This window comes from Typopeltis vanoorti, chromosome 18 (assembly GCF_054136105.1).
Source record: "Typopeltis vanoorti isolate ZY-2024b chromosome 18, IOZ_Tvanoo_1.0, whole genome shotgun sequence".
Lineage (NCBI taxonomy): Eukaryota > Metazoa > Arthropoda > Arachnida > Uropygi > Thelyphonidae > Typopeltis > Typopeltis vanoorti.
The window spans coordinates 38,045,666-38,057,990 of NC_143566.1; the positions used below are offsets into that span (position 1 = coordinate 38,045,666).

Here is a 12,325-nt window from a genome sequence, read left to right on the forward strand (position 1 = left end):
CTTATGTGGAACTACAGAGCAGTGATTTATGATACATTTAGGAGGCAGCTTGAAGCAGTATTATTGCATAAAAATCTGCAAGGAAAGTATTTTCACAGTGCATGGAGGATAGTCAAGGAGTATATGGAGGATGCAATTATCACACAGTGTATCCAAGGTCAGTAGAGTAAATTGGATAGGAGTTAGATGGATGAGTAATATTAAGCAAGAGCTGGAAAAAAAAAAGTTTAGGTGTATATAAGGAGAAAGGTGACCTAAATGGTAAGGAAGACAAAATCAAATTATGGGAAGTTAGCTAAGCTGGTGAAAGGAAATTCCACCGAGTTTTTTGTTATGTGGCAAGTAGGAGGAAGAATGACTATGGAAGGATAACTTTGATGAATGCAGATGGTAGAGAGGTAACGGAGATAGATGAAATTTTGAGTTACCGAGTGACAATTTTGAAAGGGTATATCATTCAAGTGAAGATATTGCTATGGCAGAGATGACAGGAACTGATGCAAGAACATAGATTGATAAATTGGGATACTTAGGATACTGCAGAATTTGAATGCAAATACATTTTGGGATTGGAATGATTATCAGCTCGCATTTTAAGAGAATGTGCAGGAGAACTGGTGATACCTTTGACTAGGATGGTTAATTTAAGTGTCAGCTCTGAAAAAGTCCAAAGAGAGTGGAAGGAGAACAAAATTATTTTAAATAAAGGAGAATCTAAGTCTGTAACAGCAAATTATAGACCAATCAGTATCTCAGGGGCAGTGGTAAAAGTACTGGAAATATTGGTTAAAAAGAGAATTAAGTAATGGATGGATAAGAATATGATATGCCATAAGGAGTAGCACAGCTTTCTGAAGGATTGGTCATGCCTTAGTAATCTACTAACTTTTCATAATAGCAGTGACAGCTAGGTTGGATAAAGGGAATAGTTACATGATGATACTGCTGGATTTTGCAAAGTCATTTCACAGAATACCACATGGAACTCTGTTATGTAAACTGCAAGAAATGAGGATGAATGTGAAACTGGTGATGTGGATAAAAAGGTGGCTGATGGACAGATACCAAGAAGTAGTATATGGAGGATCAGAATGCAGGTGTCTAGTGGTGTGCTTGGACCACTGCTATTTAATTTGTACATAAATAATATAAGAAATAATTTCAAGGGAGATATTCATTTGTTTGCTGATGATGCAAAGTTGGGTAGAGTAATAGTTAATCAAGGTGATGTAGAGAGCTTTCAGGATGATTTGAATATTCTGACAGTATGGCCAAAACATAATAGATGTCAAAGCTGTGTATCGCATTGAGGGAACTGTGATCCAGGAAATTGATGAAGCCAGGAATTTGGGGATAGTAGTAAATAGAGAGTTGAAATTTAAAGGGCATATTGCTAAAGTGGCTAGGGTAACTCACAGGATTACTTGGTTATTGAAGAACATACTAACAAGTAGAGATAAGGGAGTTATTATTCCTCTTTATAAAGCCTTAATACAACCACATCTGGATTACCATGCTCAGGTCTAGTCAACTGGGTTTCTTGGGGATGAGGAAGTGGGGTAGAGAGGATTCAGAGGCAAGTGATCAAGATGATGAGTGGTCTGTGAAATGCTTGTGAACTATAATCCAATGAACAGGATAAAGAAAAAAACTGCGAAATTATTTAAGTCTGTCACTTCTTGGCCGTCAGACACTGTTAAAAAACTTATACCACATTACACCCATTCTCCCAGAATATATGGTGTTTCCAAGGTACACAAGCATAACATTCTGCTTCAGCTGATAGTTGAGGAAATAGACAGCCCTAATTATCACCTAGCCAAGAAATTACCATAAAACACTCAACGAGTTGGTAGGTCATTTCCCCCTCCTATATAAAGAACACACAATACTTTATAAACAAAATTAACCCGGTGTTAGTAAGGTGGGGTCTCACAGACCCCAAAGATCCTTACTAACACCGGGTTAAAAACATAATACTCGGTGAAGATGATTTATTAGTCAGTTTTGACATTTCTGCCTTTTCACAAATGTCCCAATCAGTGACACAATTCCTCTCCCACAGAACAAATTTTTGCTTGACATTATGGCTCTCTCTGTCCATGTACTACATTCCAGCTACTTTGTGTGACAAAATAAATTTCACCTACAAAAAAAAAAGTATGACATGGGCTCACCTCTATCCCCCCTCCCCCACCCCAGTTGCTAACTTTTATGTGGAAGCTTTTGAGCAACATGCTCTAAAACTTACAGTCTGGCTTAGATATGTTGACAATGTTTTTGTTATCTGGCCACACGGTCGCCAAACGTTAAACACATTCCTTAGCCACCTGAACAAACAACATGAGCACATACAATTTACTATTGAAAATCAGAACTCGCTCCCATTCCTGGATACACTAGTCATATGTCTTCCCTCAGGCTGTCTGTCCTTCACTGTTTATCGCAAATTGACACATACTGGCCAATATATACATGCTAACTCATATCACCACCCTTCACAAAAATTTGGAGTCGTTAACACTCTCAAAAACAGAGCTATAACAATTTGCTCTAATGAACAAGCTCTTAAACAAGAATTAAAAATTATTAGCAATACATTTATAAATAATGGCTGTAGCAAAAATACTATTAATAAAGTTCTTCATAAAACCTCACCAAAAAATAATATAGATTATAGTAAAGCCATAGCTATCGCATGCATTTAAGGATTATCAGAAAAAATTAATAGAATCCTACACCATTATAATCTTAATGTCACTTTTAAATCACCTTTAAAATTAAAAAAACATATTCAATTCCTATAAGGATCCTCTCTCTCTCTCTCTCTCTCTCTCCCCCCCCCCCCCCATTGGCACATCCTGGAGTTTATTGCATCTATTGCACCTGTAACTTACCTTATATTGGGGAAATTGGACGTACAATCCCTATTCATAAAAAAGAGCACAAATGACACATTAAATTTAACAATTTTGGTGAAGCAGGCCTCTCGGAGCACGCTCTTAACACCCTACACCAAACTGATTAGAAAAGTACTTGCTCGTTGCATCATACCTCGTATGAACAGAAATTTAAAGAAGCCCGTGAAATTTTGATTAACCTTAACGGTAATGGTGGCATAAAAATCTCAGAAATTTGGATGGCAAACATTCAGCAGACCTTGACTTTAGGATTCTAAACAATTTTTCAGCTTTTATTGGCCACTATCCATACCAGTTGGTTGTAATTTATATGTATACTTATCTAAGTATTAATTTTTGCCTTTTTTGTAAACATGTTACTCTTCAATCTTTAGAGGTACCTGTGGCATAATTAAAATTAACAACTTAACACGTATAAAACCAACAGTAATAACTTTAATGAATTAAAGGTACATTTAATTCATTAATTATTTTTGAATTTGTTATACATTCAGGATATTTCAGCTGGAAAAACAAGATCTACAAATAAGTTGAGGGTACTGCCATGAGTAGTCCTCTGTTTCCACTTTTGACAAACTATTTTTTGAACCATCTGGAAGATACCTTGTTTTCATCTATACATCGCCAATCCTCTCTTTTGTTTTGTTATGTCGATGATGTCTTTGCTATTTGGCCACATGCTGAAGAGGAACTTACCACATTCTTACAACAGATAAATAGCTTTCACCCATGCATTCAGTTCACCATGGAAAAAGAAAATGCTGGTAGTTTACCATTCTCCTTACTTACACATCCTCTGGTACTTTATCAACAGGTGTCTATCGAAAACCTACCTTTACTGGCAGATACATTCATCAAAAGTCTGCTCATCACACCTCTCAAAAAATCTGTGTTATCAAATCTTTAATTAATAGAGCACATAAAGTGTGCTCCTCCTCCTTAAGCTTACAACAAGAACTTTTCACTATAAAAAAGTTAATAGAATCAGATGGTTACAACCCTAATCAAATCCAGCAGATAATTGACTCCTATGTTCCAACACCTCATGATTCTTCAACAGACTGCAGAGTTCCAATCCCTTATATTTCAGGCATCTCAGAACCTATTGGCAGAATTTTGAAGAAGTATCATGTTATTCCCACATATTTTCCTATCAACAAAATTTCTCACTCGTTGCCATGTACAAAAGACAAACTGGCACCTCTATCATTAGCTGGTGTTTACCAGATACCATGTCAATGCAATTTACCATACTTTGAACAACATGCCATTCTGTGGAAAAAAGAATGAAGGAACATCAGTGTTATATCGAATATACATGAAACCTCATAAGTCTGGTCTAGCACAACATAGTATTGACACTAAACATAATATCCAGTGGGATAAAGCTTGTCTTCTCCACAGATGCAAGTTTAAATATGAACACCTTTCTAAAGAAAGTTGCGAAGTCCTTTTACATCGGTCGAATTTGAATCGAAATGACTGTCTCTCTCTCTCCCAAAAGTTTGGGAGATTCTTATCTTATGCAACCATCAATGAAATAGTTTTTAAGAATTAAACTACTATTTTATTAATAGTAATTTTCTGGCACGCAGCAACAATTTTAATTGGTAATCCACTGACTGTTCTGTACTTTGTATTCCATTCCTTTAACTGTTTGTTCTACATGATGTACTGTTACTTTCAGTATGAAATATTTGTACCTTTAATTCATTAAAGTTATTACTGTTGGTTTTATACGTGTTAAGTGATTATTCCATTCCTTTAACTGTTTGTTCTACACGATGTACTGTTACTTTCAGTACGAAATATTTGTACCTTTAATTCATTAAAGTTATTACTGTTGGTTTTATACGTGTTAAGTTATTAATACTCTTCAAGTTTAATTTAATTTTGTAACCTAACAGATGATGATAATAATAATAGGACTCTAGCTTTGATGTAATAAGTTTTTTTTTCCCCACCAGAGGATGGTTGATCAGTAACTTTAGCATGGCATGTAGATTGTAGTGCAGCTTGTTTCTTTGTATACATGTGTATACTCCAGATGATGACCTTAATGTGAAGGCCGAAATGCGAGTGTTTATTTTGGTTTACATTAAACTAAAGTTTTACTCTAACATGGTAGTTATTTCCATAATTTTCACAATGTATTCGGATCACCATGTAATCATGAAAGAAAGGAGACAGGCCTAAACTATTATTTTTCAGGAAATAACAATATATACAAGAATATTAATTATATTAATTATAATAACTTTAATTAATACTTTCGTATATTTTGGAAATGTTACTTGCCATCATCAGGAATCACAAAAACAACAATTTGTATACAGGCAACCAAAGTCCAGCCTAGCAGGCTGAATTAGGTGATCTTGGCCATTGAACTGAAGATTTGAAAATGAGTGATTTCCAAATTTCGGGCAGTCTCATGCACTCAAAGAACGTGCCAATCAGAGTCTCTGGAGAAGTTATTAAGTTTTGGAGTTGAAAATTAGGATATGCATCCAGATATGGGTAAACAGCATCTTAATTATCTAAACAGGGCAACATGAAGTTTTTAGAGATAAGTCGCAATTCAGCAATTTGCTCATGTTTTATAATAGAGTGCCTGCAGAGTTGGGTAACAAGAATAGATATACCACAATACTTTTGGATTTTACTAAGGCTCTCATAGAAACTCAAAGGGATGGATATGCAAAACTAGCTTGACATAGAAGAATGCTATCCGTGAGTAATGCATGCCAAGTCTAAGATTGTATACTAATGATATGGGGAGGTTAGTCTGGATAGCAATATACTATCCTTATAGCTGATGATGCAAAGTTAGGAAGGGTGTTAAAGGACATCTCTGATACAGAATCCTTGAAACTAACTAATTCTATGATTCTATGACAATGAATATCAGTTCAGTGTTGCTAAAAGCAAAGCTAGGCTTTTAGACTGGTGATATTGAGGATAGAATATTAATGGTAATTTGCTACAAATGGTCACTGAAACCAGCGGCTGAGGCATGAAGGTGGACAAAGAGTTAAAGTTTAGGACCATATTGCTAAGGTGGTTAACTGACTATACTGAATAGGTGCAATGCTAAAGGGAACTTGACTACCACTTAGATAGGGTCACCTGGGTTAAAACAAGATGAGGAGACCAACTGATCTAGAAGAGCAATGAAGATACCTGGGCTATGGAATTGTGCATATAAAGATAGATCGAGAGAACAGATGGGAAAAGAGAAGATATGACAGAAACATATAAGCTGATAAGACCCTCCCCCCCCCCCCATATCATTATAACTCATGGCAGGTAAAAGAAAGGGACTGAAGGATCACCTCAAACTGAGAAAGGGTGTGATTTAAGTTATGGTGTGTAGTGAAATGTGGAATGGGCTGCTAGCAGATGTGAGTATTCTTTCGTTAATGTCTGTCTTTAAAGAAAGATATAATAGGTATTTAAGACATTATGTGACCTAGAAGAGGTCCTTCATCAATGAGCCATTGATTCCCTGGAGGAGATTGAATAATAATACTGTGATAAGCAATTGTAAAGGCATATGTTTATTTAGTTTTGATTCTGTTATTCAATATAACTTACCTCAAAGTGATTAACAGTTGCTTCCATTAATTCTTCACAAAATGGTGGATTTGCTTCAAATGAACCACTCACAGGATAAAAGTTAAGAATGGGTCTACAAACAATTTAAAGAAATAAGATATATACATGATGACAATTAGCATTCTCTCTCTATGTTTTCAGGATAAACAAGGATGGCATAATGCCAGTGGTTTAACACTGACATTCTAATAATAAATTCCTTTTTTTTTATAAAATTAACTCCTATTACATAAAACATTATGAATGCTAGAAAACCATATAATATTTCAAAATCCAGAGGTTTTGAAAATTATACACTAAAGCCTGCATACCATGATATATATCCTAATATCTCTTAATTCTAACCAGTATACAGCATATTTATTTAAAAGTAACCTCAATGTCTATCGTGCTGCCAAATCAGTTTCGTGCATCCACATAGTCAACAAAAGTCACCTGCATGTTTAAAAAAAATATTATTTGCTCTGGTGTAAAGATATAGCTTATTATAAGAACAGTTTATGTTAGAATTTAGAGCTTTATATTTCCCTGAAATAGTCGAAGCTGTGGCTAACAAAAGAGAAGTCAGCATTATAATGAGTAGTGATTTCTCATCACCTTCAATTGCCTGCTCTGGCTCAGCAGAAGTTGGTCAAAAGTTGCAAGGCCCAATAATATAGAAAGGGCATCAGCCACAGTTCCCCATGCAGTGGCTAAAGATCAGTAATTTCTCCTTCTAATGCAAAAAAAAAAAAGTTACCATTAGCTTATGTAAATGTTTCCAAGGCAGCAACAACATGCTCTAATGATGAACAAGCAATCAACAGCATTATTAATTTACAATTGAAAATATGCTATTTGGAACAATATTTAGACATTTTAGAGCAACACATACCACTCACATCTGACAAGTACTGGCAACATACAAAGATACTTTAATAAAAAAAAAAAAAAAAAAATCAGCTAACGCCTTTTTATTCCCGTATACGAGAGTAGGCGAGGCCATTTAGCCCTATCTAACTTTTGGAGACTGATTGGGCAGTTCAATCTCCACTGGTACCCAATCAGAGACAGATGGCCCAAAGCTATCACTAATTAAACGGTACGCAGTGAAGAGAGACGGCTCAAATGTGCCGCCATCTCGTGGTCCCTAACCCTAACACAATATATTTAATGTCTGAAATAATGTGGCTTCTACGGTCGATTTTCTTGAGTTTACAGGACGAAAAACCCGAGTTTCCGGGAGGAAAAACCTGCTTGCCCGTGCCAGAGATCGACTAACTCGGGAACCGGTCGAAAAAAGGCTTAGAAAAATTTCCTCTAGTCGCCGACTAGACTCGAAATGAAGTCTTCCTTCGTGTGGCCAAGCGCGGTGGTGTGCAAACGCCACATCCACTGAGCTACACAGGCTCTGATACATTGCAATTCAAGGTATTAATAACTGTTAATTTTAAGGAAAGAACAACGTATATTATTATATTAACTAAATAATGTTAATTAATGCTTCCAATAATTCGGTTATGCTACATTACCATCTTCAGGGAACATAAAAATTAATGAAATGTGCATGCAGACATTAACACTGAGCAAAAAATGGCTGAAGAAAAGAACTGAAGTCAGTCCTAGAATCCTCAAGGGCCTAGTGGGCCAAATTGGGTATTAATCTTGGCTGTCTCGGCTGATGTTCTAAGAATGCAAGCCTCCCATATTTGGGGTAGTCTCATGCATCCAAATTTATTGAGGTTTGGGGAGATATCTGAACATTCTTATGTTCAGATATCCTGCTAATATCAGGATATCTGAATATAAGAATTATATCCGTTTCCACTGTTATAGCCACTTAGGACTTCCTGACCATGCCTTGGACACCTGCCATAAAATACGTTGGAAGAAAGCTTCCTTACTACACCGTAGCAAGTTTAAATATGAGAGATTATTCTTAGAATCAGTCTCAGCCTTAAAAAAACTCCCCAAATCTCAATAAATTTGGATGCATGAGATTACCCCAAATATGGGAGGCTTGCATTCTTAGAACATCAGCCGAAACAGCTAAGATTAATACCCAATTTGGCCCACTAGGTGGCACCCTTTAGGACTCTAGGACTAACTTCAGCCATTTTTTGCTCAGTGTTAGTGCTGCACGCACATTTCATTAATTTTTATGCTCCCTGAAGATGGTATGTATTACATAACCGAAATATTGGAAGTATTAATTAAAGTTATTTAGTTAATATAATAATATATGTTGTTCTTTCCTTAAAATTAAGAGTTATGTATCACCAACGTATAAGCTTATCTACAAGAACAAGGTATTAATAAAAAAGGGTGTAAATATTGGCATCACATTAACATGTTACCTATCATGTTTGTACCCAGTATCATATTGAAATCAGTATCTATTTCAAATGACACACCTGAAATCAATCACCAAATGATCCATGGATTTTGGATGTTGTCCAAAATGCACTGTAACAGCAAAATCAAAACTCTGTGTCTATCTATAACTAGATTGCCCACATAAAAGACTTCAGAAGATAGGCATCGATGTGCTTTGGCAGTAACAATACGTTATCAAATATTATGAACATTGAAATGGACAGAGCATCCTATATCTTATACAATACTATAGCTTCACAGTGTTTTTCTCCTGTGATTTAGAAGGTAATGTAAGAAAAGCATGTCAATGTACTTTGAAGGAGAAACCAGATGAAATTAATATTACTAACAAAAAAATGCTGGAAAAAATCAAAAAACAACAAGAACAGGACAATCCCAGGAAATGATAAACCACTGACATTTCACCAAATATTGCAAGTACAAAATCAAACATGACTGATGTAATTCCACCTTTGGAAGAATCTCTGCCCAAACTCATCCTTAGACATAAAATAAATAAATAAATAAATAAATAAAGAGACAAAGTCACCTGAGGAAAGTAACAAATAAGAACAAAAAATATAAAGCATAACCATTGCAAGAAAGCAATTATCCAAATGAGAAAAACTAAATCATTTATTGCACAGGAGAAATTCTGCCTCCAAGCATGCTGGATACAGTCTGCATGAGGGATGAGAAAATCAAGATTCCCAAATAAGGAGAAAACAGAAAATGCTGATCCACATACAGAAGGGCCAACAGTTCTGCATAGGATTTCATTTTATTTCTGGCCAAAGAAATACTAAAAGAAGCCACCAATCTCAGAAAAAAGAATCTATCACTGATCAATGAACTTGAGTTCCAGTAATAACCATCCATAAGGCAAACCAAGAATTCCAAGTCACCCAAAATAACACAGCATTTTAAGAGCACTACATTGACCATTTTAGAATTAAATAACAGATAGTGCACCATGCCACTGTAAACCAGGTTTATCCTACATCATATTTTTGACCACTGTCGAGAAAGTTTTAAAGCTGGAAACTACTACCCACTCCTTACAAAAATCTTTTAATGTGAAAATAGAGGTCATATACACCATGCATACAAACTACATGGATCAGCAGCTGAAACTGGGATAACCACAAAAGCTCACTAAATACACAAATCATTAGCACTTTTCCAGGATGTGCTTTCTATGACTACATAAAAACTCCCAAGAAATAATCCATATAATGAATTACATACCCATGATGAGCAGCTTCATTGGCATTGCAAAGTCACGTTAGCAATGTTAATGAAGATCATCTCATACTAGCAGAGGATTTTAATTGACCCTGGACACAACAACGAACACAAGCCATTAATTCAACTCCTCCAAAAAATTATTAATAGCCACTAGCTGGGTGATGTACACACATACTAACATGCACATACAAAAAAAAAGTCTTTCTCTTGAGGGCAGTGTCCTATATCCCTTATCAATGTCATATCAAGCACATCTTGACAGGCATTACACAGGGTAACTACTCAGCAGAACAATTTAATATTTAACATTATGATGTTTGTGGCAATGTAATTTTATTTTGCACCAAAACCAACGTTACTTCTAAAAGTTGCCATTAGGGTGATACATGGCATTGCAATACATGTAAATAACATGATACTCCTGGTATGCAGTGAAACACATACCAGGACAGAAGCCCATTGAATATAGTGGAGGAAGTAGCCACAACATTAGAGGAAGAAAGGATAGCAAATATTGTGGGAAGTGGCAGCACACAGCGTATTGCATAGTCTTTAGACAAAACCATAAGGATGGTTCACAAAGTTGTAAGGCAAATTCTGCACTGCTATTCTTACAAGATTTCCCACATTCAGCAATTACTTAATCCTGACTTTTAAACTAATATTGGAGTGGACGAGAACCATTTGCCCTGCAATTTCTTGCTCAGACTGAACTGGATAACAACTAGCCATGGAATATTTTCTGGACTGACGAAGCTCCCTTCCATCTGGACAGTGCTGTGAATATGCACAACTGCAGAATTTAGGCAACCGCAAACCCATACATCATTTGACACATTCCGTTTTATTCCCTGAAGGTCACCATTTGGTGTTGTTTTAAGGCAGAATTCATTATCAGATCTTTCTTTTTCAAGGAGCTCGGTCCTGATGGTCTCGTTACCTGTACTGTTAATGGCCAGCACTATGCATCTCTCACTCTCTTAGCCAATCGGGTGATTCCAACACTTCAATAGCGTCAGTACCTGGAATGAACAGTTTTTTATGCAGAATAGTCCTCCTCCTCACATCGCCACTCATTATCAAGTGGTTGTTTCAGACACATTTTACTGAAGACAGGATCATCAGCTGCCATTTTCGTACAATGTAGCCAGTGTGCTCACTGGATATGAGCCCCCCATGATTTTTGGTTGTAGAAACAGCTCAAAGACATTGTTTATTGTGGACACAGACAACTTAGTGGACCTCAAGACCAACATTACATGCCATATCCACAATATTTCAAGTGAAATTCTTCAGTCTGTGGTTGGGCATGCGATTCTAGCATGTTGATGACAAAGGAGGACAGTTTATTGAACATGTTGTCGTGTAACCATGCAACGTGCTGTGTGTACCCTACATACTGTGACATCTTGAATTACTCACTATGGTACTGCAGCACCATGTATTGCCCTAGTAGCAACTTTTAAACTAATATTGGTTTTTGCACAAAATAAAATTCCATTGCTGCACATATCAGCATGTTAAATATTAAATCATTCCATGGAGTAGTTATCCAGTTACAGCCTTTTGAAATGTCAACTTTAATTATAATAGGATATAGCGTACATTTCAGCACACTATATCCTTAGTAAGAGGCAACACACAACTTCCATGAGCGATATTAGACTATGACTTCACTTTCTTCAGCATTTCCAGTCCTGGACAGCACAGTAGGAGGTTGAACACACTGGATATTCAACACCAGCCTGCTATATCACAAAGGCAGCATTCATCAGAGATATGCCCACTTCACATCCAGTTATCCAGCCTGGTCGGCCCAGTGGCTAGTATAATTGCTCTCCAGAAAAAATGCTGTGGGTTTGAATCCTGCCACAGGCATGGATGTTTGTGATTGTCTGTGAAAATACCAGTGGTGGTGGCGTCAATGATGATGGTTGCGGTTCGCTGTAGTTGGTGGATTGAGTGGTGGAGATGGAGCTGTAGAGTAGGTGCCATCCCCCTCGACGAGCCCTTGGACTCCCTGGAGGTGTCATGTAATAATAATAATATAATAAGAATCACCCAAACTTTGGGAGGGGGGGAGGGAGAATCATTCTGATTTAGATTAGACTAATGTAAAAGGGCTTCACAACTTATTTTTGATATGGCACAGCATTAGTACTGACACTAAACACAATATCGTAATG

General features: G+C 36.4%; 1 protein-coding gene across 3 annotated transcripts in view; it reads right to left on the reverse strand.

Annotated features, from left to right (window-relative positions):
* Pcif1 (Phosphorylated CTD-interacting factor 1) overlaps window positions 1–12,325 on the reverse strand; it is a 300,185-nt gene that overhangs the window by 65,584 nt on the left and 222,276 nt on the right. For all 3 annotated transcript variants that reach the window (XM_090408077.1, XM_090408079.1, XM_090408078.1), the window contains exon 13: window positions 6,516–6,609. In XM_090408077.1, coding sequence (XP_090264203.1) covers window positions 6,516–6,609 — 94 coding nt within the window. The remainder of the gene's footprint in view (window positions 1–6,515; window positions 6,610–12,325) is intronic.